Genomic DNA, 26,147 nt, shown 5'->3' on the forward strand with positions numbered 1-26,147 from the left:
GTCTACTGAGCGAGTTTGATGGTGCTCGGGTAGAGCGACAGAGCCAAATTGAGTATGACCCATCAATTCTCAGCTCTGTTCTCTGGTTTGCCGATGGCAAGGTCTAATTCGGGCCAGCCTCCCTGCTGCTGCCTGGCACGCGGTCCCCTTCTGCCATTGGGTAGGTCGTGCCCAGGGGCAGCACACTGGTGTTTAACACCGGCCTGGGGCAGACCATAATTGGGAAGGGATGTTTGCAGCAGAAGCTGTGTTGTTTCGATGCAGGCTGTGACCAAGTGGAGTTTGCTGGGAACTGGGGCCCTGCCAGCTGGACATCAGGGAAGATTAGAAGCTGTTCTGGGGCAGGCGCCCCTCAGCTGGTCCCGTGCCTGTGGAGCGGCATGGGATGGAGCTAGACCACAGCCTTTCCCTTTGTCCCCAGATGCCAGCACGAGGCACAGTTGTATTGCCCCACTTGTGAGTCACTCAGATCTGTTCTCTTGCTAAACGTGTTGGCCATTTGGGGATTTGGTCTGGTTGCAAAAGAAGCTGAGGTGGTTGGCCGGCTGGAATCAGGGAGAAGAGGATAAAGGAAAGTGAGCAGCATCTGGTAAACTCATAGGCCTCATGCTTCTTCCTGCTACGTTCAGGCCTGCCCTGCACGCAGTGCGTCCGTGTGCCCAGCACGGCCATGGGAGCAGGCCTGCTGAGGGCCGGAGGTGGGGAGGAGGTGGCTGGGCAACCTCTTCTGGAGAGGCAGTGTTGGACAGCAGGTGCTAAAATAGTAAGTGTTGAGAATTATATAATCTCAGCTTCGACAGCTATCTTGTTTTACACTTGCCTGGGGCAAGAATAACTCTGATGAGGGAGGGCAGCGGGAACAGCATGGACTTCCAAGTCACACGCTGCTGCTGGCTGGCAGGTGACCTTGGGCAAGTCACTATACCACTCTGTGTTTGGGTCACGATAGTTTCTCTCCCAAAGAGTTGTTATGTGGATTAAATGAGACGGGGCATACAGTTCATAGCACAGTGCCTGGTATTCAGTAGGTGCTCAGTAAACCATGGCTGAGGAGTACACTGCCCCCACCTCCACACAGCTGCTCTTGCTACACTAGCTGGTTCCCACCTCAGCTGCTTCTGCTGTCAGAGACCTGGGCCAAGGCTGTCGGCTGTCTGGCCCCCTTGATCCTGGGTTGGTCACAGTCAGAAACCAGGCCACTCCGTTCTCACTGGGGCGGCCCCTGGGATGTTGCGTGCTTACACTTGTGTCCCTTAGCTTTCTTGTGTTTGGGGCTTAGCTCCTCCTGGCTTGGGGAAAAGAATTCTTTCTGCCTCAACTTCAGAGTTTGCTGGCTCTGGAGTGCATTGGCAATGACCTTCTCAATGCCTTGGGGAGTCTCTCCGTCTTTTGTTGGAGGGGGACATTTTGAGTGACTGAAGGTAGGCTGGCTTTCTGAGGCAGACCTCACGTGGCTGGGGGTTGGCTGACTGAACCTGGAATGGCCTGAGGGCTTGGGGCCTGGCTTCAGGGCCATACCAAGATACATGGGCTTCCTGGGCAGGCAACAGCTGGACGCCTCTTCAAATCGACTCTTTAAACGTGTGCTTCATGGAGAAGCTCTGCTGGGCGGGAGGAGGGAAAAGAAGGGCCTGACTGCTGGGACAGCCTCAGGACGCCCCCTCAGCTGAGAACGGCGCCCGGCCCAGCCTCGCACACCCCACTTGGCATACCCTCCTTGGAAGGCAGTGAGTAACCATCTTCCATCAGGCAGGCCCCTTGGGGATCTCATTGCCCAACCTTCCCCCTGCCCTACTCCCACCGTACACACTTGAAGATTCGTAGCAACTCATGCCTTCTAGTGGCTTGCAGAATGCTTCCTGAGAGAAGTTCTGGTAAATATGATTTTCTCCAGCCCCATGTGGTTCCAGGAGTGCTTCAGCAACTTTAACCACTGGGCCCAGGTGGCTGCCCAGCCGGCACACATCGCCACCTGAGCTCAGCAACGTCAGGTCCCGGCTGCCTTGGAGGTGACCGTGAACCTTCTTGCCAAAGGCTGGGAAATGAGTGGCCTTTTTACTAGTCCTGCTGTCCTCCGGGGCAGAGAGAAGAGGGAAGGCCAAGCAGAGCTTGGACACCAGCTTCTTGCTTCTCAGGCAAAAGAATTCTGCTTGATCAGTCTGTTCTGAGTCCTGACTGAGTAGCATGCCTTTTTTTTTTTTTTAACACCTTTTCTTTATTCTCTCTGAGACTGCTCCGCTTTCTGCTGCAGAATGGAAACTGCTGCCTAAGCCCCTCCCTGTCTCCCCAACTCCACGGGGAAAGAGGGCTTTACATGGCAGCTCCCCAAACTCCCATGCTGCCCCTTCTCAACCCTGTTCCTTTCAACAGTGTTTGCTGTTGAAATCCCCCTTGGAATGTGGGATTCTTCAAGCATCGCAAGGAATGCAAAATTCTTCCCAGATTTGCAAATCATAATAAATGTGATATGCCCTGAACACGAAAGCCTTCTGGGGAAGGACGGAGGGAATTGGAGGAAGATGGATTCAAAGACCAATAGAGGCAGGCGTGCCACCACCTGCTGTGAGACCTTTGGCAACCACTTCCCACCGTGGCCTCAGTGGTTCCATCTGTGCATTGGGCAGGTGGCTCTGCCCCACTCTTCAGGCCTGGTGATTATCCTGAAAGCTGAGGACCTGGAGTTGTCCAGTCTCCATTAGGGAACTATATACCCTGAAGATTTCTGCATAATTTGATTGTCTGTGAAATGTGCTGCCTTTAGGGGCCAGGTCTGCCCCCCTCTTGGTGGTGGGGAGGGGTAGGCAGAGGCTTTCTGTACTGGGTCTGAGGTAGGTTGCAGTGTGGGGGTCCCGGCTGGGGCAAGGTGGACAGCAGCAGGCTGCATCCCTTCTCTGGGCTCCACCACCTTTCTCCTGCTCACTCTTAGCTGGCCGTGGCAGGTGGGAGGCTGCTGCAGGTGGAATAAGTGGCCGCTTCCTCTTTTCTCCCAGCTTCCTTCTTCATGATCACCACCCTTTCTTCCTCATCAGCACTCTGCCCACTTCCTTGCTGCATCATTTATCCCTGGAGGGAACCTACCTGTCTCCTTTCACCTGGGGCAACTTCTACTAAACTCCCTGCCGTGGGGAATGCTCCCATGCTGCTGATCTAGAATAACTCGCAGGTCTGGAATAACTGCTTGTGGCTGTTCAAGTTCAAAGCTAGTAAGGAGAGACACATACATATTATGTTGGTTATTCAATCAAATATAAAAATAAATGCCTGCTCTGTGCCAGTTACTAGTTTAGGTCCTTTAGGGTCATAAAAATGAGTGAGACCTGGTCCCTGTCCTTATGAAATTCTCCGTTAATTGGACAGAGGCGACAAGGGTACCAGAGTGGCAATCCAAGTGTTACAGGCCATGCCTGATGGGTCCTAAGAGTGGTCCAGGGGTCGGGGGGTGGTCTTCGCTGCACATTTATCCACATAGTGAACCTCCACTGAGCCCCCATCACATGCACAGTGCTGGCCTGGACAGTGGGACACCTCTGAGAAAATCAGGTTTTCGATCGAGCCGTCAGGGCGAGAGGGGGTGCAGTGTAGCATGTTCTGGCTCCGTCCTTCCTCAGGGTGCACCCTGCTCAGCGGTGGGAATGTGTGGATGGATCTGAAAACATGGTCCAGTGGTGGAAACAGATATGCCAAAAGATCTTTCAAAAAAAACATAGTGAGTGATATGGGAGGTCTAAACTCTTACTGCTCTGTGACTTCAGGCAAGGCACCCAAACCTCTCTGAGACTCAGATTTTTCATTAGTAAAGTGGATGGACTAGCAAGGTTCTCCTGAGGAATAAACTCATGCAATGTGTTTAGCAAATTGGTGCACAAGAAGAGCTCTGAATTATTATTATTAAAGTTATGTCTACATAGAAAGAGTCACCTAGTGGCCTTGTTTATTGAAGCAGAATGCTGTTGCTTTGAGCACATGTGACGACTGCTCTGTGTCACTCCTGGTAGCCACCTGCTGTATTCCAGGGACCAGGCAGGGAAACAGGCCTCCTGGGTCAGCTTTGGCTGTAAGACTTCTCCCAGGTGTGACACCAAGATGTGGGTTACCTTGTCATCTCCATGGGGCAGCCAGAGACAGGGCCCTGGAGTTGCCATGTCTGTCTGAGCACCTTAGAAAGGAGCAGGGACAGTCCTGGAGTCAGGCAGCCCTGGCCTGAGTCGACAGCGAGCTAATTCCAGTTCTGTCTGGTTCCACAGAAACTCCACCCTTATGGCTCTCTCCAGCAGGAGATGGGGCCGGCCAACTCAACCAATGCTACCCAGGATAGAAGCTTTACCTCATCAGGACAGACTCTGATTGGCTGAGCAAACCCAAGGGCGGGACTCTGCTTCTGGCAACTTAACCCTTTCTTGGGCATCCCCTACCACACAGTAACCTCACCTCAACTGGACCCAAAACGGAGGACCAAGATGGTGGGCCTAGGGCCATCTGAAGGGAGTGGCCCCACGGGTGTGTGTGGATTGGCATCGGAAGGACCACAGTGGTGTGAGAGGCCCTGTGGGCAGAGGCAGACTGGCATCAGAAAGTCCCAAATGGAGAAGACCCAGAAGCTTATTCCCTACAAAGAAGAAGGAGGTGAAATAGCATCTGAGCTTCCAGTGGTTCCAGCCCCCGCCTTGGGGGCAGCAGGAGAGGCTGGGAGAGGTCAGCCCTGATGGAGAACCGTGCCAAGATCTGCTGCTGCCAGAAGATATCTCCACCCATTCCCTCACTTTTTCATCTGAACTCATGCATTCATTCCTTCATTCACTGGATATTTTGAGGGCATCAACTTTATGCCAGGCTCTGTGCTAGGAGCTGGAGATTCTGTGGAGAATGAGAAGGACGTGGTCTCTGCTCTTATCAAGATTTCAGTCCGAGTAGGGGAGTGAGCATTAAATACACACCAACACATGCACACGCGCATGCGCGCGCGCACACACACACTTGCGCACGTGTGATTACCAACTATGACAATCTACTAAGGAAAAGGGAAGATTCCTTTAAGAGAGAATATTATTTGGATTGCTATGTGTGGGGGTGGGGGAGGGGAGGGGAAAAAACATGACTTTTAAGCCGAGACCAGAAAGGAGTTAGCCAGTCAAGGACTTTGGAAAGAGTGTTCCAGGCTGATGGAACAGCCTGTGAAGAGTACAGCAAGGAGCTTGGCATGCTGGAGGCCAGACCAGTGGAGCTGGAGCTTAGAGAGGAGGAAGGCCAGGTGGGTGGGGGCCAGGTCCTCCAGGGCTTGGTGGTTAATGTTTTATTGATCTCATTCTAGATTCAGTGGGAAGCTATTGAAGGCTTTTGAGAAAGGGAGTGGCAGAATCTCAGGAACAGTTCTAGAAGATGGGCACGCTCAGGGAGGTGCCCAAGTGGGTGTGAGGAGATCAGTTTGTTGGGGGGGTTCCTTCAGTCTTCCCGGTGAGGGATGATGGTTGCTCATCCTGTTTGGTGGCTGGGAGGTGGGTATGTGAATGCCCAGACCCTGGGATAGGGGAGGCTCTGGGATGAGAAGAGAATTCCCTGTCCCTCCACCCTCCTGGCCCTCATCCTCCACTGTGTCTCACTCCTTCAGTGGATGCAAGTAAGGATGGGGCCTTCCTCACAGAGCCTCCTCCTTGCTCGGTCTGGGCAGGGACCAGTGCTGACTTCCAGGAATGTCCCTGGGGGTTGGAAGCAGTGGGTGCTTTGCCTGGCCAAGGTGGTCGAGTTCACAGCACCCTAGCCTCAGCAAGGGCAGCCTATGCTGTCCCTCCATCCTGTGCTGAATGGTCTGATAGGAAGCTGGAACACAGCCCCCTGGAAACTGACTGGGTGTGCTTTCTGTAGAGCTCCTGAGGTCAGGGACTGGGGCTAAGTGTGGCTTAGCAACTCTAAAGGAGACTGACCTACCAGAAGGCTGAAGACAAACCTACCATGGGACAGCAATTAGAGCTCGGCCTGCTCACTGCCTGCAGCACCTCCTGCTGGAGCCCAGGGTTGGGCAGCTTTCACACCCTGTTCTAACTGCCCAGATCATAGCTCACACACAAAGGGTATGTGTAGGATCAGGGTCACTTGCAGAGAAAGGGTCAAGAGAGGTGGAGAGATGGCTCAGGTCAGAGAAGCCTCTGGGCCTTGGACACTCTCCGCAATGTGTCCTGTTAAGACCTTCTCAGTACCTTTAGAGGGAATTTTGTGCCTTGGTGAATTTGCTCAGCTGCTGTGGCCACTTGAACCCCAAGAAGGGTGGCCCAGAAGAGAATTCGTCCCTTACCTCCTGCTTATCCTCCCTCCTCCTAACCTGGGAAAGATCAGACGTGTCGTACCAACAATCCGACAGGGGATGGGATGCATCTGCCCGTGACCAGGACAATGGCCTGCCCAGCAGGGGGCTACACTGGGCCTGAAGTGGGACAAGTGATCCACAGTGTCCACCAGCCAAGACGCAGCCTGCAGGGTTAATTGTGAGAGGCTGAGAAGCTGGGTCTGCCCAGACAGCAAGCTGCACTGTCATTTCATTTGATTCCCGTACCAAATGACATTAAGGGGATTATGAGGCACAAGAGACTCGCCTGTCTGGGAAGGCAGCAAGCTTTTCTCTCCAGGACCTGGGGACCTACCTCTGTCCACCAGACAGGTGCAGAGGACGGGAACTCCGGTCACGGGGAAACGGAGACTCTGAATACAGCAATTAGCCCAGGGGACACGGCTTTCCTCACGTGAAGGCCTTAGATCTGGCCGGCTGCTGTGTAGCGGACGTCAGCTCCTGGAGCGCCCTGGGCCCATCTTCCTGGTGACTGTGGTGAGCCACAGCACCATTGCTGCTGTGCCTCGCAAATTGATGAAACAATTAATTTGGCTCCAGGGGCTCGAGAAGATGAAATATGACCGCGTGGCCACTGCTCTTTAGCATCCCAGTCCATCCCGGCCGTCCAGGATGATGAACAAGCCATCGAAATCCCGTTTGAGAGTCATAATCACGGGAAACACGGCTGAGCCCCTCCCTCCACATAAATCACGCTAAGAAGCTCACACAATGGTCTCTTTCCTGATGGGCCAATTGTCTTGGTGTGGTGTCTCCGGGCCTACAGAGCTGGGAGCATGGGAGCACAACCATTTATTGTTGAAAAGGCCATCTGTGCGATTTGAATACAAAGTGATTCTTTAAGTTCCCCGCTTGTCCTTTGATCCCATTTTCTTGTTTTCTTATTGTCTCGGGCTCTGGGTCTGTTGAAACTCCTGGTCTCTCCTGTAAGCCGTCACGCCCGGGTCTCTGATGGCCTAGGTCCTTTGGCCCTTTGGGAGTTGGGACCTGTTGGAAATAATGATGACTTTTTAAAATGTATGTCTTGTTTTTTTCAGTCTTTAGTTTAAATTCGTTTTCCTAAATTCTGCCACCAAAGTTCTGCATTTCTCATACACTGCATTAAGAAGGCTCTGTAAATTGAAGGTGCAAGCAATTTCACAATGTGGGAGGGCTCCCCACAGTGAGAGCCTGGGCTTCAGAGATGGCACCTGGGATCCCCAGGCATTATCTCCCCTAGGCCTCCCAGCAGCCTTGTTTTATGGATGAAAGGGACTAAGACTCAGAGAAGTTAAGTGATTTATCCAAGGTCACACAGCTGGTAAAAGGCTGAGCCAGTCCTCAAGCCAAGGCCTTTCACCCTAATCCATTGCTCTTTCCAGATGCAAAGGTTTGCCTTTTAGGGGTAAAAGTAAGAGAAATCAATCATCGCCTCCAGGAAGAGCCAGGAGGAAGATATCCCACATGTAGAGGTTGTGGCCCTTTAAGCTCTAGAGGGGATGTTTTGGGACAAATGAAATGAGACACCTTATTTACACAGTGGAGAATAAACTTTGAGTTCATATGGCCCAGAGATGGCCCAGGCTGAAAAGATGAATAGCTTCCCACAAGATTTGGACAGTCTGCTGTGAAAGATGAGGTGGAGCTCCTGGAGATAGGCTCTCAGCAGCACTGGGACAGGTGGGTTACCCCTTCCCATTTTGAGTCTGGCATTCAAGACAACCAGCCGCACAGTCATGGGGTACCTGGCCTCAGTGGAACGGTGGCTGAAGGCAGAAGGGGATAGCTCAGAGTCAGGTCCAGGTGCACGGAGCATGAGGACTGCAGGAAGGAGGCCTTTAACCTCAGCCCTGCCGAGAGTGGGGAGAGTGCCTGCTCCAGCTTTTGGGCCTAGATTTTGCTAGTTGACTGGTTTTGAATCTCAACCCTAAGTAACTGGGCATCAAAAGAACTGGATTTCAGATATTCCCTAAAGAAGCAGACTCTTTTCCCTAAAAAGCACAACTGTTTTCCATTCTCTCTAGCCCTCCACCCTCCCCTCCTGCTGCCCGTCTGGCTGTGGAGAGATGCTTTCCTCCTGTCTTCCTCTTGATCTCAGCCATCTTGCTATCTTTTTCTAGCTGTTAAGGAAGATAGCATAGCCTTAACCTTTATCTTGTCTTGACCTTGTCTTTCTTCAAGCCTCTCTCTGAACAGAGCCACTATCCTCCAGATCATTCCAGATTCTTGGTGTTAGGACAGAATAATAATAGTAGGCAATTAATAAGTGAGCACTTAGACCGTCAGCCTGGCACCATGCCAAGCTCCTCACCTGTATTGTCTCTTTAATCCTCACTACAGCCTCATGAAGTTCATTGTCGCCATCACACATTTACTCTTATTATACCCAATTGATAGATAAGAACTGCTGAGTCTTACAGAAGTTAAGAAACTTGCCTGAGGTCACACAGCCAGTGGGTGGCTAGGATTGGGACCTGGGTGTCCCAGCTCTAGAGCACCGGCTTTTGATTGCTCTGCTCTACTGTTTTCCAGCAGTCACGAACCATCCAAGCCGGGAGGGACAGGGAGGCTGAGCAGTGACACTTCTGGCTTCAAGACCATCCTGGGAGGCCATGGTCCCAAGCCTGGTTCTCAAGGCTCTCCCCAATTCTCTGCTGTCCTGCTTCACACCCGCAGCCCGGCCGTGGTAGATTATTTCCCTTCTCTGAATTCCCTGTGCACGTTTGTGTTTAGGCTGTTTCTTCTGCCTGATGTTGCCTACCCTCCTCCATTGTTTCTGCCACATACAATCCTCAACCTTCAAGGCTCCTTGAGACACCTTCCTCAGGCTGCATCAGAAGTCACTGCTTCCCTCTCTGTGTCCCACAGAATTTTATTCATCTTTAGCACAATGTGTTAGGCAGATATGTCTCACCTGCAAGACCGTGAGCTCCTTGGGAGATGGTGGAGGTCATTATTTCTCATTCTGTTACTGCCTGGTCCTTAGTAGGTGCTCAGGAGATGTTGTATAATTAGATTGGGTCGTATGGTTCAAGCCTCTCAAGTTCTAGAATCTAGATGAGAAAACCGAGGCTCACAAAGGGGAAGTGACCTGGCCAGGGTCATGGGACAAAGTAGTGGCAGAGCCAAGTCTAAAACAGGTCTCCTGACTTTCTTGGCTCAGAGCTTTTTCCATTGCACCTCGGCTTTGTAAGACCAGAGCCTGGATCCCCACTTTATTTATTAAGCCATCTAATGTTACCAGGCTCACTTCAGCGTCATAGATGCCACCACACTCCACGCTGACTCCTGGGGATCTTCGGAGGGAAGGAGGACCGATCAGAGCTGCTCCTTTGGTTCTCTTCCCTGGGTTTGTGGCGCTCCCCTCTCACTGAGCCCCTTGCCCTCAGAGAAAACTAGAGAAGGATTCTGAATATCTTGGTTCAAATCCTAATTTTGCTAGTAACTCATTGTGTGACTTTGGGCAAATTACATCTCTGATCATTTGTTTCTTTTCCAAGAAAAATGAGAGAGTTGAATTTAGATGATTTCCAGGAGTTGTCTTCCAAGCCTCAAGACTCTAATAATAGGTTAAAAGAAAAAAAGTCAGACATTTTAGTCCTTACATTGAAACAAGAATGTATGTGTGTGAATATATGCAAATATTGTGCATGATTAATATTCATCATGTACTTGTGACAAATATGCATACTTATGGACCTTACACAGGAAGGGGTCCTCATCATAGACACTCAGCTGATAAGCACAATCCTGCCTCTTCCCACCCAAAGGTGCCTCCTTCCAGGCTCATCTCTGGGGAGGCAGCAAAAGGAGCTTTTGGACCCAGAATCTTCCCCTGTCCCCTCTTTTTTCTGCTCACTGGATTCTTATGTTCACTTTGTATATAATTATATACACATATGTTCTTTAATCCTTCCAACTACTGGTTGATGGCATAAGGCTAACTGTCAGTGGAAGTTGTGACAATCAATATGCTGTGCCTTTAGTTTCCAGTGTGGTCAGAAGTCTTCAGATTCTCCTCCAGAAGTTGACACTAACTTTTTCAATGCCTTTTTAATATATATCTTCTTTTGCTCAAACACGACTCAAGGTAGATGTTCTAAAACAGTGTCTTTTAAATGTTAGTAGTTTTCCATTTTGGTTAAATTCTATCACAATATAGTTTTCTGCTATTCCTCCTTGTGGAAGGACATTAAGGGTTAAGTAAATGAGCCTAGGAAGCTGACCACCATTTATATCACACTTTTCATTGGGGACATGCATTCTGAGACCCGTGGTCAACTCTCAGGTGAACTTTGGGAATACAACTCAACAAGCACCCAAAAGCAGAGAATATAATACTTATTTTATGAGTGACTAGAATTTTGATAGAATCACAGAATCTTTGAGTGTGGAATTGAAAAGCCTCCCCTCCCCCGCCACCGGCATCAATTGATTAACAAGCTGATTTGTAGACAGCAAGACCAAGAGAGGGGCAAGCACTTGGCCAGGGGCACATAGTTGGTGCTAGAGCTGGAACTAGGACCCACTCTCCACCTTTTAGGCCATCGCTCCTCTTCAGGGACTTCGAAGAGTCTGCCAGGTGGGGACAGGGAGGGGCACAGATTGTCTTAGAGACGCTCTTGTCATCTCATGCAGCTGTGTTGTCATTAGGAAAAGTAAGTCAGCACTTTGGGCTGTAATGGAAATAGTGAGCAATGGCTAATGGTGTGGGGAGAGATTGCCTGGTCGGCTGGCGAATCTATAAATTCCCGGTGCGTTCTTGCCGGAGCGGAATGAATGGGGCTGCTATGTTTTTACCTGGAGCTCTGAGCATGGCAGGGCTGGTGGAGACGCTCCCTGTTCTAAAAATAGGAGTGGAAACGGAGCTGAGGGGAAGAGGAGGGGGCTCCTTCGGGAGCTGGGTGGGGTGCCTCACCCCCTTCCTCTTCCTGCCAGGCCCTATGTGAGGAAGTGCCATCAATTCAGAGAACATAGATCTGGGAGGGTCCTGGAGCCACCAGCCCTCACACCCCCTCCTCACATTGAAGAGGAGGCCCTGGAGGGGAAGGGACTGGCCAGCTGTCCCTGTGCCCGGGGGGATGGTCCCAGATGGCAGGCTGTTTTCTTCCTGCTTTAAGCAGGGTGGCTGCAGGCTGGGTGAGTTTTTCTCTCCCTGACTTTGGGAGCGCACAGGGCCTGGGAACTCCTGGGGCCGGATGTGGTTGGGCTTCCTGAGTGTCGCCCGGCAGGCGAGGAGTCCCGGCTAGTCTGTCCCAAGCCCTGACCTCAGCCAGCTGGCCTTCCAGAGCCACGCCTTCCCTTTGCTGGTGTCCCCACCCTTGCTGACTTGTCCTTCTGTTGCCCCCTTGACTGTCTGTGGAGAGGGAGAACAAGGGCTTACACAGGACCGGCCGCAGGAGAGAGGACTTAAGGACTTGGGTCCTTTCTCTGCCCTCCCGCAAGGACGAGCAGAGGCAGCTAAGGTAGAGGCGGGGCCCTGGTTTTAGAGGTAGGCAGGCCAGGGTTCAAATCCCAGCTCTGCTTCTCACTAGCTGTGGCATTACTGGCACGTCCCCTAGCATCTGTCAAATGAGACAAGCACACCTATCTCACTGGGTTCCCGTGAGGATTAAGGGGAATGGTCTGTGCAAAGTGCCTGGCATGTAGTAAGTACAGTCGGCCCTTGGTATCTGCAGCCTCCACTTCCACACAGATTTAACCAACTGCAGATAGGGAAAAAAAAAAGGGTCCAGATAGTCCCAACAAGCAAAACTTGAATTTGCTGAGCTGGCAACTATTTCTGTAGCGTTTCCATTGTATTTATAACTATTTACATGACATTTACATTGTATTAGTATCCTAAGTAATCCAGAGATGATTTAAAGTATACTAGAGGACCTGTATAGTTTCTATGCAAATATTATGCCATTTTAAGTAAGGGACTTGAGCATCCCTGGATTTTGGTATCTGCAGGGGTTTTGGAACCATTCCCCCCACAGACATCCAGGGATGACTGTACTCAGTAATGGTAGCTGTCGTTGCTAGATCAAGTGAACACGTGCTTGACTCTGCAACCTCGTTCCTTGGGGCCTCCACCCATGGGGTCATGGCAGGTGTGGTTTTTTTTTTTTTTTAATGCAGTTGACTTTTATTGTGTTGTTACAAAAGAATTCATGTTTATTATGAAGAAAACATTTAATACAGTTGAACCAGGAAAAGGAAATGAAGTTCACCCTTAATCCCAACACTGTTAACATTTTGGGGTGTATCCTGTCACACATTTGTTTATACACACATACATCTAGTTTGCAAATTGGGGTTACCGGTGCACACAATTTTCTAACTTGCTTTTTTCCGTTTAACAAGGTAGTGTATCTGTGTTTCCATGTCAATAAACGTTCTACAACATCAGTTTTAGTGCCTGCAAAATATTTCATTGTGTAGATGAAACAGGTTTCATAGTAAAAATCTCCAACAGGTCAACATTTAGGTTGTTTCTGATATTTCATTGTTACAAAAGCCAGAGATAAAAATTTTTGTAGCTATAGCCCCAGCATCCAATGTACATCTTTGACCCGCCACAAATATTTGTTGAATGCATGAAGGTTTTGTTAGAATAAATTCCAGGTGGTAGAATTTCCAGGCAAAAGAATATACATTTGTAGAAAAGGGTCTTGGTACCTATTGTCAAATGACTCTCCAGAATGATCTTACCAATTTAAAATCCCATTTAAGATTGACAGATTCTTCTTACTTTGACCCAGACTCCCCCTTTTTAGCATGGAAATTCCTAGGAAGCATCTCGGGCCTGAGCAAATTTTGACAGTCTGGATAAGAGACCATTTCCACACACACTCGCCAACACTGTACATTGTTACATTTTTTAGTAGGTTCAGTTCTTTGATTACTAGAGATATTGAATATTTATATGCCTTTTAGTTATTTATGTTACCTCTTTTGTGAGTATTCTGTTCACATATTTGCCCATTTTTCTATTGGGCTGTTTATGTTTTATTAATTCATAGGAGCTCTTTATATAATAAGGATATTTGTGTGTTAGCCTTTTATTTTTTTTAGTATTTTTTTTTAAACTACAGATGTTTCTGATTTATAGGTAGTCATATCTGTCAAAGTTGCTTTGGTAGCAGCTTTATTGAGATATTATTCATCTATCATACATTTTATCCATTCAAAGTGTACAACTCAGTGATTTTTTAGTACATTCACAGATTGTGCAACCATTGCAACAATCAATTTTAGGACATTTTCTTCATCTCCAAAAGAAACCATAGTCTTTAACTATCACCCACCAATTCCCCCATCTCCTCCAGCTCTAAGCAACCACCAATCCACTTTCTTTCTCTATAGATTTGCCTGTATTGGTCATTTTATATAAATGGAATTGTATAACATTAGGTCTTTTGTGATTGGCTTCCTTCATCTAGCATGATGCTTTCGAGGTTTATCCATGTTGTAGCATGTATCAGTACTTTATTCCTCTTTGTGGCTGAATAATAGTGCATTGTATGGATGTACCACATTTTATTTATCCAATCATCTGTTGATGAACATTTGGGTTGTTCCTACTTTTGGGCTGTTATGAATAATGCTGTCATAAGTGTTTGTATACAAGTGTTTGTGTGGACATATGTTTTCATTTCTTTTGAGTATATACAAATCCCTGAATCAAATGGTAACTCTGTGTTTAACTTTTTCAGGAACTACTAGACTCTTTTCCAAAGTAGCTTCATGATCTTACCTTCCCATCATCAGTGTACGAGGATTCCAGTTTCTCCACATCCTCTCTAACACTTGTTGTTTTCCAGTTTTAAAAATTATAGCCATCCCAGTGGGTGTGAAGTCATATCTCATTGTGGTTTTGATTTGTTTTTCTGATGACTAATATCATATATATAAAAGTTTAAAAGTATTTTTTGCCTTTAGTGTTGTGGTATCCACCTCGTATTCACTTCCCCCACACCTTGAACTTTATGGTTTTATTTTTCAACTCAGCGTGTTATTCTATCTGGAATTTACTTTGATATACAGTGTGAGGCAGAATGCTTTCCATTTTTTCCAAACAGCTGTTTGCTCCAATGCTTGCACATTATGTTAGGATTAGTACTCTTCCGTTCCTCTTTTTTTAAAATTGGTTTTTTTATCCTACTCTCACATATTTACTCTTTTAAGTAAAATTCAGTATAAATGTATCCAGTCTCTACCTCTTCTCTTTCTCTCCTCCAAAATCTCATTGAGATTTTCATTGTAATTATATTAAAAAATATACATCAAAAAGGGGAGTATTGAAGTCTATACAATATTGTCTTCCCATCGAGGAATAGGATTATGTCTCTTCATTTATGCAAATCTTCTTTTAAGATTCCTGAAGTAAAGTTTTGAAGAAAAATTGTGTTCATATAGATCTTGTGCATTTTTTGTTAAACTTACTTGAGAAAATCGAAAAATTTTTATTTATATTACAAATGGGAATATTTCTTTATTTGCTTTATATATTTTCTTTGATGATATACTTATACAAATAAATCCTCAACATTACTAAGCTGAATAAAATAAAGAAAGAAAGTCTCCCATTCCTCAAGCCCTTTCCCCATTGATAGCCACTACTGTAAGTTTGGTATGTTCCTCCAAATATTTTTCATACACATATGTAGACATATGCTATGTCTTACTTTACTACATAGTATCATATTATACAAAGTTTCTGTAACTCATTTTTAAAAACTTAATGTACCATATATATCTTTCACATCAGTCCTAATGTTCTCCCTCTTTCTTTTTAGTAGCCATTGGGCCATAATTTATTTAACTGCCCCCCTATTGATAAGCAATCAGGTCGCAACTGATTTTTTTTTTTTTATTAAAAAATATTTTAAAATTTATTTTTATTTTTTTCCCTTTAACAGAGGCACTGGGGGTGAACATAGGACCTTGTGCATGCCGAGCACTCGCTCTGCCGCTAAGCTATACTCCTCACCACGTGTCTGATGTTTTGACATTGTGAGAAATGCTACAGTAAACATCCCATGAATGTTCTGTATGTTACATCTTGCTGCATTTTCTGTAGGATAGAGCATGACACACACCACCAAAGTGCTCTACAGATGCTTTCCTTCTGTTTAAACATAAAATCTGCCCAACACTGTTGCTACTATCCCCATTCTACAGATGAGAAAACAAAGGAACGGAGAGATTAAGTAGATATACAAGACAGTGAATGAGACTAGCTATTTCCCTACACCCTATCTAATGTGGGATGTTACTGCTCTTTTAATTCTTTCTTGGTGTCAGAGAGAAGAATTTATATTTTATTTTAGTTTACCATTATTTGGTTATTAGTAAGGTTGGACTTCTTTTTACATTTATCAGTCATTTATATTTCTTCCTCTTTGACTCATCAGTTCATACCATTTTCCCAGTTTTTTACCGTGGTATTTGTTTTATTTGTAATATTAGAATATTAACCATTTGCTTATTATATAGGCTATAAGTATTTTTTCCAGTTTATCAGCTGTCTCAATTTTATATATCTTTTATCATTTAGAAGTTAACATTTTTTAATGATCAAATATTTTTGTAGTAAAGTCTGTATTTTGAGGGTAGGGGGATATACCTTCTGAGGCCTTTTCCTCTTCAAGATTATAATGAATATTCTATATTTTTTTCAAGTACTTTTAACATTTTATGTTTTACATTCATATTTTTAACTCATCTGCACTTAATCTAGTGCCTGATGTCAGATGGAATTCTTATTTTTTTCCCCCCAAATAGTTGACCAGTTTTTCCAAACCTATTTTTTGAATCATTCTTCCTTTGCTCATTTTATCATAGAGCAAATTTCCACACATTGATGGGTTGATTCTTGTTTCCCTGTGTTAATTTGTCTTTTCCTACATGAAACTGAGACTTAATCACTGTAGCGTCATAATATGTTTTAGAGGCATTAAACATCCCAAAGCTAACCTCCTATTATTCTTCTGCAAAATTTCCTCTGAAGTTATACACCCTAATTCTAGTGTGATGGTGACTTTCCCCTTACCTTTTTCACAAGCATATTTCAATATCAGGAGTGACACTAGATCTGTAATAGTGTGTCCTCACCTCCTGCAACCCATAATAAGCATGTCAACTGGCCTGTACTTCTCTTTGCTTTCCTTCATGACTCCTAGGTATCGCTGAAATCATCTCAAGTTTTAGTTTCTGATTATTACTATTTTTAAACATTAGTTCTATCATGCTTTAAGAATCATTTACTTAAAATTGCATTTAACTTGTCAATTATGTTATCCATAGTTAAGTATATAAATGTTTCTGCCTTCATTGCTTGCCAGTCTCTTGTGTCCCACAGCGTCTTATTCTTGACTTCTTTTTTCTTAAATTTAATTTTTAGTACTATTTTTGTTTTTGACTTCTTGATTTTGATTCATTTTGGTCTGGAGAGCTTTCTTGAGTAATTTTTTCAGAAAGGATCTGGGGTAGCATACTTCCTTGGTCTTTGTAAGTCTGAAAATATATGCCCTCATGTTTGAGTCATCCTTTGCCTGCGTAGAGAATTCTAGGCTAATAGTCCTTCTCCCTGGAAACCCGAAAAGTGCTCTGTTGTCCCAGCATTTGGTGCTGTAAGAAGCACGCTATTCACTTGAGTCTCTGAAGTTTTTTTTTTTTTAAACTCTTAAAAAATTGAAGTATAGTTAATTTACAATGTTGTATTAGTTTCTTGTGTACAGTCTAGTGAGTCTAAAGTTTCTTTATGGAAACAAGTAGGATTTCTCTTTCTAGTCTTTGGAATTTAGAGATTTCACCAGCTTATTTCAAGTTGTTTATTCTCTTTCGGTAATTTTTCCTGGTGCTAACTAGGTAAGCCCTTTCAGTCTGAATACCCAAGTCTTTCCTTAGTTCAGGGACATTTTCTATTAGGTTTTGGAATAATTTATCTTCAGTGTTTTAAAATTTCCTCTTTCTGGATTTCCTACTACAAATAATAATACCACCTCATATTTATCTAATGCACTTTCCTTCTGCTATAATATGTAATCTGCTCAGCACTATTGCTATTCTCCCCATTTTGTGGATGAAGAAACAAAGGAACAGAGAGGTTAAGTAGATTGTACAAGGTTTCACAGCTAGGTAGTGTAGGTCATGATCCAACCTCAGGCATTTGTCTCCAGAACCTGTGTTCTTAACTACTACACTATCCCTGTCTGTCACATCCAACCCCCAGACCTGACCTTGACCCTAACCTCAATACCCTTCAGTGAAAATTTGAGTGTTGACAGCTAGGGACTCTATAACCAGTGGGCGAAAACAGGGGATGCTAGAATGGTGGAGCTAAAACAGACTGGGAAACCAAGGACCAGAGAGGAACCACGATCATCAGAGGTTCCCCAGTGAATTTAGAGTGGGGAATCTTTCCTTCCGTCCTTTTCCCTACCTTCCCCTCTGTTCAGCTACCCTCTTCAGGCCTCATCTCCGTCCCTGGGACTACTGCACGGTCTCCTGGTGCATCTCCCTGTTCCTACTCCTGTCCCTTTAGTCACCTCTCTAAACAGCGGCCAAGATGACTCTTCCTATAGAGCAGACCTGGTCACCTTCTCACTGCTGAATGTTTATTGAGTAACTTCATGAATGAAAAAAGTAATTTCAGAGTGCCTATTGTATGTCAGACACTGTGCCAAGTTCCAGTTAAAACAGTACACATTAGTCAAGAATCTTCCAGTTGCAAGTGACAAGAACCCAGTTCAAATTAGCTTCAGCCAGGAAGTGGAATTTATTGAATTTAGAAGAGCAGCCTTTAGGCATAGCTAGATTCAGGACCTTGAGCAATATCACCAAGAAATGGCCTCACCCACTCTGTCTCTTTGCTCTGCTGGCTTATGTGTTGGCTTACTCCCTTAGTGATGGCAGACAGCTGCCGGAAGTGCCAGGGTGAGGGCCTGAGTTTGACTCTCTCGATCATTTCAACAATATTCCTGGGTCTGAGTCTTACTGGTTCAAGCTGGATTATGTGCCTTTCTCAGTCACTGAAGACAATAGGATGGGATAAAGTGATTGGCTGAGGCCTGGGTCACATGACCATCCCTGGAGTGGGAGATGGGTCAGTTCCGTGTGAATCACCTGGTTTGGGAGTGAGGGAAGGAAGGGTGGTTCCTCAGGTGATGATGAAGAGCATCTAGAAGCTGGCCAGGCAAAGTCTCAGATGTCCTCCACTTTGTGGTTCATCAGCCAACATCATTCTCATCCCCACCGAGCTAATAGTGTAGTGTGGTGGGAGGACAATCGGAAGAAAGACGGACACCAACCAAGTATGAACAATATATAATGAAAAGATGACATTTGTGACAGAAGGCCCAGTGAGGGCACCTCCTGGGAGGGTCTGATCAGGGACATTAGGAAAGTTTCTGAGGCAAGGAGTAGGAGTTGGGATCTAGGAAGCATCACTCTAGGTGAGGACCTTAAGGCAGACCAGTGTGAGTGGAGGCCTGAGGAAGGGGATCGAAGCATGAGATGAGGCTGGAAGAGGGTTCCGAGCCAGGGAGGCTGTGTAAGGAGTCTGACCTGCATCCTAGGCTGCTTGGAGCTGCGTGTTAGATGTTTGTTGTAGAAAGCTCATACTGGCCTCAGTAACGAGAATAGCGAAGCAGGTGGCAAGGTGAGAGGCAGGGAGCAGTTAGAAGGCTGTTGCTGTCACCCTGGGAAGAGGTGCGGGTGCCATGGACTAGAGTGGAGGCAGGAGGGATTGAGAGAGACGAAAGGTTCTCATGTCGTGTAGGAGGTGGGATCTGCAAGATCTGATGATTAATTGTGGTGGGGGGTAGAGTTTGGGAGGAGGGGGACACCCATGAGTCTGGTTCAGGCAAACAGGTGATGGGTGGTGCCGTCTTCTGAGCCGGGAACCGTGGAGCGGGAACCGTGTGGGTGACAGGGTGATGAGTCCCGCTGCAGGTGTGAGTCCTGTGATAGAGGCCTAGTTAGTGAGTTCTCGCAGAAACAAGGACATGTAGAGCAGGGCTTCTTAAATCACCTGCAGTGAAGAGCCTCATGCTTTTGTTAAAACGCATACTGTGTATAATACCTCGTGCTGGCTTGACAGCACCCAAACCAGCCTTGTACTCTATTCAATCAGATCAATCCACTGTCTTGCACTTGGCTGTCATGGCAATGGCAAGTTGCTACAAAAGTTTTTAAATCCTCTCGATTTTACTGCTTGTAAAGCAGTAAGTAACAGGCAGTTCGTGGACCAGTAAGTACATTCTGCAGACCACATGCTGAGTAACACTGATCTCTTCTATCCCCGCACCCATTTTAGAGACAGGGAAACTGAGGTTCAGGGAAGAGACTGGTCTCACCCCAGGTCTTGGAGAAAGCAGTAGCAAAACCAGCATTTCGCCAGCTCATCGTCGGTTTTGGTGACCTGGACTTAGGCCCAACAGTCCAAGCAGGGGGTGAACTTGGGGAGCCTGTGGATGAACTGCGTCTAAGGGCTGAGGTCACAGGACCGGTCTCCACATCTGTGCCGATCACTTCCCAGGAACTCCAGTTGTCAGGACAGCCTGACCCTAGAGCTGACACAAGTGCAGTGGGTCAAGGATTGCTCCCAGAAGCCTGAAATCTCAGGCCAGCATGTGGCTGGTTGGCCTGGAGCCAGGAAAGGAGATGGTCATGGCTCTTGGCCATCCTGTGCCACTGCAGCTGCCCGAGGTCAGGCTGATGCTGCTGAGGTGACTGTGATGTGTGCCCCAGGCTGGAGGCAGAGGCTGGCCAGTGACAGTTCTCAAGACCAGCTCTTCTGGGGCACATGTGTCTCCTGGCTTTTGCTGTATGTGGGCTTCCCCTTGCTGTGGTGGGGAGATTCAGTTCCTGTGAGCAGACTGGGAATTGTCCTTGCTGCTAGTTGCCGAGGAAGAGGCAGATGGCATGGGCAGGAACATGGTCAGGGAACGCGCGTCAGGGCAGGGCTTACAGATTGAGAGCCATACGCCTTGGAGCCATGCTGCCTGTTTTGCCATGGAACCTTTCTGTACCTTAGTTTTCCCACCTGTAAGATGGGGATGATGACAGTAGCCTGTTGCTCAATGAATGTTAATGATTATCAGCTCTTAGCACAACTAGCACCACGTTAAGCCCTCATCCATTAGACCCTCAGCAGATATTTTCAGATTTAACGTTACTCTTCACACCAGCCCACTCAAGGTCGATTCTGTCCTTTTGCAGATAGCAGCGATAATGACAACCCAGCAGCAACGGTGGCTCTTATTTATTGAGAATTAGCATGTGCCAGGCGCTCCACGTGCCCTACCTCCTTTAGTCTCCGCAGGGCCCATGGAGGCAGGTGGTGATAGCCCCATTTTACAGATGAGGAAACTGAGACTCAGAGACCTGAAAGTGACTTGCCCAAGATGACTCACATTCAGATTTTTTTGGACTGCAAATTCTGTGTTCTTTTTAAACATCATGGACAGAACCTAATTCTTTAGTGAGAGAACCTGGTGGGGCCCGAGACTGACTCTTGAAGGCAAGGAGTGGAACTGGGGCCATGGGACACCCATCTCTGACCTCATTTGGGGATGGAAGACTGAGGCCAGTAAGGGGGAAGGGACCTGCCCTGGGTTCTTCAGACTACAGGCCAGAACTCCCTGTGAATTTGAACCTGAGGATGGATACCTGCTCTGTCCTGCCCCACCCCACCACTTGCAGATTGGGCCCCCGAGAAAAAGGCATGTGCCCCAGGAAGAGCCTGGTGCACAACCTTAGCAAGCAGTGGGAGAGTGTGTGCCCTGCCCTGGTGTTAGGGTCATAGAGGCCAGGACACGGCAGGACTGTTCCTGCTTGAAGAGTCAGCGCCAGGGTCGGCTGAGCCCACCCTCCAGGTTGGATCGGAAGAGCAGGCTGCTTCCCTGTCTGTGTCCATAGTTCCGAGCACAGGCCCTAGCACGTAGTTGGGATTCAGTGGTTATTGAAGTAACCAGTAAACATTTCTTGGCCCACTGTTCCATGGGGAGGGCCTTTCTGCATGGAATCTGTAGACCCCCAAACCAGGGCTGTGAGACCCAATGAGTAAAGGCCCAGAACTTCCTAAGTGGGTTAACAGATTCAGAAGTTGGGCTGGATGGGCATATACAGATACTTCCACAGCTTCCCAGGGCGGCCCGGGGCATCACCCTCTTCTGTAACAGATTGGGGCAGGGGCAGGACTCTGTAGAAGGTGGGGCCACTGTGTCCCAGCCCAGCCTTTTATTACCCCCGCATCACCAAGCACAGGCCTGGCCCTTTCATTGTCCAAGGTAATGAAAGCCTGAGCAGCTGCTGGTGGGGGCTGGGGTGGTCTTATCTGTCATATGCTCTGAAATTCCTGGGGCCACACCTCTCCCTGGGCTGTGCTCATTTCTGCCACTGTGGCATCACTCTCCTCCCCATCCTGGAATAAAATCCTGGTGGACTTTGGATCGGAAGCTAAGACAGGGAAGCTCATTAAATAGCCTTTGACAGGTACCCTCCTTTTTTTGAGGAGGGCATTGCCAAGGTTCAGCCTCCCCCAGGTGGAGCATGTCTGAGGGAAGGAAGGTCAGTGGGTTTCCATCTGTGCAGGGCTCATGACTGATGGCTGTCAGTGACTCTCCCATCCTGCCCCAGGCTGTGCACTGGGAGGGTCCACATGCTTTGTTGATTTGTGTCTGGATCTATAGAGAGACAGAGGGCAGTGAGCACAAGTCTGGGTGTATCGGGCTTAACCCAGGGAGGCAGTGAAGGAAGACAGTGGGAGCCTTGCTGTGCTGTGCCTGCAGGGGAGCAGCCTGTAAGGGCGTCTGGGCTGCATCCTGCTGCTGCCACATCTCCAGAAGGGTCTCTCTGCAGCCTTGGGCTCTGCCTGGGGGTGCTTCCCCCCTTAAAATGGGAGGTGCACACACACTGGCTCCCTGCTAAACCTCCCTGGTCCTAGCCTGGGAGCTGCTGCCAGCTTGACTGAACAGTGAGACATTTGCCTGCATGGCTAGGCTGTGGCTTCTCAGTATGTAGCCGGAGGGCTCGTCTGTACTGTGGGCCTCCTGGTGCAGTGGTGCAGGGAACACTGGAAAGTGGGCTGGGTTTGATCTGTAGCTCTGCACTTAACTGATGACCTTGAGCAGGTTTCATAATCTCTGCCTCTGTTTACCTATCTGTAAAATGGGGACAGTAAACATATCTGATAGGGTTATGAAGATTTCGTGAATTGATAATTGGGAACTGCTTCGGACAGTCAGCACTGTCACATACTGTGTCAAAGAAATTTTAAATAAAATACGTGAATCAGTACATGGGGTCCAGGCCCTGAATGCCCAGGTGCTGATCCGGTTTAGATAGCGTGCCCATCAGTGACTCTCCACAGTCCTACCCAGGCTGTACACCAGGAGGGTCCACGTGCTTTTTTGTTGGTTTGTGCCTGGAGCTATGGAGAGGCAGGGGCCAGTGGCTGCCTGGGCTCCTCAAGCCTTAGATGCTATCCTAGCCTGGTCGTGGGCCTCGGAGCACTGAACTGCTGTGCCCTTTCCTCATTATCCTTGTGGCCCAGAGCACTGATGAGTGCATTCTGGATCTGTTCTGGACCCAGCGCCGTGGGTTGGCAGGGCTGCTCCGCCCGTTGTGCCACAGTGTCTAACGAGGGGCTCACTAGTAGGACTGTGCGTCTGATGTCTGTCTCCATCACTGAGCTGTCGGCTTGGTGAGTGCAGGGCCCCCATCTGCCCATTCTCCACCGCATCCCCGGGGCCCAGCACAGAGCCTGGCATGTAGTTGGTGCTCCAGAACTTTCTGATGATTGAGAGGTGAAGACCCAGCTGAACTCAAGAACTCCTCTCATCTCAAGGAACCCTATACTCAGGCTCTCCACCCTAAGAAGTCTTATCCCCAGCACCAGAAATTTCATCCTGGGAACTGTCAGCCCCACTGGGAATTGGTCAGCCCCCCACTGGAACTGGCCGTCTGAGACTCACCGCCTTAGTTTCCTAGGACAAGAGTGGGCCCTGCTTCCCGGGAACCTGTAGGATGACAGGCTTCCAATTTGGAAGGTTCTTGAGCCCTGCAAGGACTGCCTTGGCTCTGCCCCCAGGGACAAGACAAAGCATTGATTGGAGTGTGTAAGTGACTGGCTCAGATGAGGGCTATACTGAGTTGACCCTCATAAAGGATGTTTTCTTTGTCAGCTCATATGTGTGAGAGAGACAGGGATAGAGAGTCAGAGACAGAATCAGGGAGGCAGGCATAGATAGGTATTCAGAGACACTGAGACAAATACAGGGAGAATAAGAGGCAGAGGGACAGCACTTAAGCTCAGGGTGGCTGAGGTGGGCCAAGGCAGGAAGCGAGGATAGGGGCTCCTTCTGCCCCATTCTTTCTGGGCCGACATCCGAGGTACCTGCCACTTCAGTGGTAAGCATGTTCAGGCTGGAGCTGGCTATGGGACAGACATCTGGGCACAGCCCAGGCAATGTTTGTTGACATCAGACAACCAACTGCAGCAGTGATAGCCTCAGTGTCAAACAGCTTTGCGCTGGCAAAACAGCTTCCTGTCCTGGTGGGGCTGCGTGGTGGTTTGGACTGGGCACCCTGCAGTTGGACCTACTAGTCTTCAATCCCGGCTTCACAGCCAAAACTAGCTATGGGCACCTTCTGCTACCATTCTGTACCTTGGATTTTTCATCTATAAATAGGGTAATACTAGTCCCTGCCTCTCAAGGTGCTGGTGAGGATTAAATGAATTAATGAAGGGCAAGCTCCCAAAGTAGTGCCTGACGCTGGATCACTGAATCCTCTGTTAATCCCACAGGTGAGCAGGTCAAGGGTTGTCAGCCCGATTTTACAGATGAGGAAACCCAGGTAGATGGGCAGGGATACCCAGCCAAACAGGACTTGAGCTAGAACCTGAGCTGGGGACCAGTCACCTCCCAGTCCAGTGCTCTTCCTCCCTCCCCCCCCCCGTACCCCCCGCCCCATCCTTCTGTTAGGGACACCTCCTTCACTTTTGAGCCTAACTTTTGGGCTGTTGTAACGTGCCCCTCTCAGCCATCGTTTTGCGGGGAGGAAGCCCCAGGCTCTCTGTCCATCTCTGATTCCCCAGTTTAGGCACGCGAAAGAGCTAAATAAAAACATGTGTTGGGCTGTGCTGGATGTTGCTGCTGGGAGGTGACTGAAGCAGCCACTCCCCCACCCGGGGGCGGTGGCATTCTTGGAGTCAGTGTATCTAAGCTGCAGGACCCTGGGTTAAATTGCAGCCGCCCACTGGGATGTGAGCAGTGTTGGGGTGGGGGTGTGACAGGGAAGCCTCAGTGATTGGCTCCGTCCAGCCTGGGAGCCAGAGCCTCCGCCAGTGGTTTGCGCTGCCCCAGCTGAGGGACCCCTTTAGGATGCGTGTGGGGTGCAGCCGGCTCGGGATCCCAGTGCCAAGGAAAGCCGCTGTGAGCGATGAACTCCTCTCCTTCCAGAGCGGCTCTTGAGGGGCCACCCTGGGTCCTGGGGACTGGCGGCAGGGAAGCCAGGGCTGGCGCTTGTGAGTCCATAACCCAGAAGCCGGCTGGGCTCCTTGCAGGCTGAAGGACAGGGTGGCCGAGGACTCTTCCTCTAGACACCCCAGACTCCTTCTCAGATGAAAGTGTCTTGGGAAATCACAGAGTTTTCTATCTGATGGAAGAAAGAAATCCAGCCTGTCTCCAGGGTGGCGGCAGCTGGCTGGACAGGGTGTGTGTTTGGGAAGGGCGCTGGAGGAGGAGGAGGAAGAGGAGGAGGGCAAACAGGAGGAGGAGGAAGAGGAGGAGGGACAAGTGATGCAAGGGTTTTGAAAACGCTACCTAGATGTGGGAGGTGGAACCTGGTCATTTGGTTCTGCTTTTCCCAGCAGGTATCGCTCCCCTAGGGAACTTGGGTAAGTCCATAAATAGCTCTGCTGACACAAAGGAGCTCTGTCTGGGGAAGGCAGCCGCTTGACACGGCCGCCAGAAGCTGCCACAGCCACAGCCGCCCGCCCGCCTGCCCGCCTGCGGGAGGAGCCGGGCGGAGACCCGGGCGGGCGGGCTGGCAGGAGCGGCAGCCAGGAGTCCCTGTGTCCCTGCCGGAGTGTGCTGGGTAGGTGCCTGGGTGCCAGGGTATGTGTGTGGTTGGAGGGGGGCTCTTGTCCAGGTCACCCCTTGCCCCGGTTTCTATTATTTCTTCCCTGGGGCAGCCATTGATAGGCATGTTGCAACCAAACCATGTGTGTTCTGCTCTGAGATAGCTCTGTGTGTGTGTGTCTGTCTGTTTGTCTGTCTCAGGGGGTGGGGGCCCTGCAGAGCTAGGGGCATGCTGCCACTGTGTGCTGCTCCTCACTTCTAGGCTGGTCAACCGGCTTTTCTTTCTGAGAGAAAGGAATGTTTGGTAACCAGAAGTCGGGACACTGCATGGGGAGGGAGCGCTCAGCCATCGGTGCTGGCAATCTTACCAGAGATGCTGACCGCATACCAGGCACCAGGATGGCCATTCTTGCCTACTTCCATGTTGGGGAAGGAAGTAGTCTCAGGGGTTGGTCTCGGAGTTGCGGGTTGTATTTGATCCCTGAGGCTTCTGCTGAAATGTCCATTAGAAGTACAAGCAGAGAAGCTCTGCCTCCTGAGTCCCCTGGGAAAGGTCCTGCACCTGCTCCCTTGGCTCCAGCTGAGATCCGTAAGGGAGGGGGTAGTTGTTAGGGACCCACCCACCACACAGAGCTCGCCACTGTGAGCAGGAAGAGGCTAATTCTTTGATCATCTTGGAAGCCCCACATCTCTACTCTTGTCCTGAGGTGTCCAGGCAGAACCCTTATGCCCTGGAGCCCCAGAGCTGAGGAAAA

General features: G+C 48.6%; 1 protein-coding gene across 12 annotated transcripts in view; it reads left to right on the forward strand.

Moving 5' to 3' along the window:
* The window catches only part of RGS3 (regulator of G protein signaling 3), a 135,090-nt gene that overhangs the window by 78,098 nt on the left and 30,845 nt on the right, over positions 1-26,147 (forward strand). For 2 of the 12 annotated variants that reach the window (XM_010957216.3, XM_045518265.2), the window contains one exon: positions 4,245-7,357. The exons of 8 other annotated variants lie outside the window; for them this stretch is intronic. In XM_010957216.3, coding sequence (XP_010955518.2) covers positions 4,245-4,352 — 108 coding nt within the window. In that variant the 3' untranslated portion in view covers positions 4,353-7,357. Of the gene's footprint in view, positions 1-4,244; positions 7,358-25,097; positions 25,209-25,229; positions 25,409-26,147 lie in introns of those variants that run through there. 2 more of the 12 variants (XM_010957219.3, XM_010957218.3) reach the window with 2 other exon arrangements.

This window comes from Camelus bactrianus, chromosome 4 (genome assembly GCF_048773025.1).
Source record: "Camelus bactrianus isolate YW-2024 breed Bactrian camel chromosome 4, ASM4877302v1, whole genome shotgun sequence".
NCBI lineage: Eukaryota > Metazoa > Chordata > Mammalia > Artiodactyla > Camelidae > Camelus > Camelus bactrianus.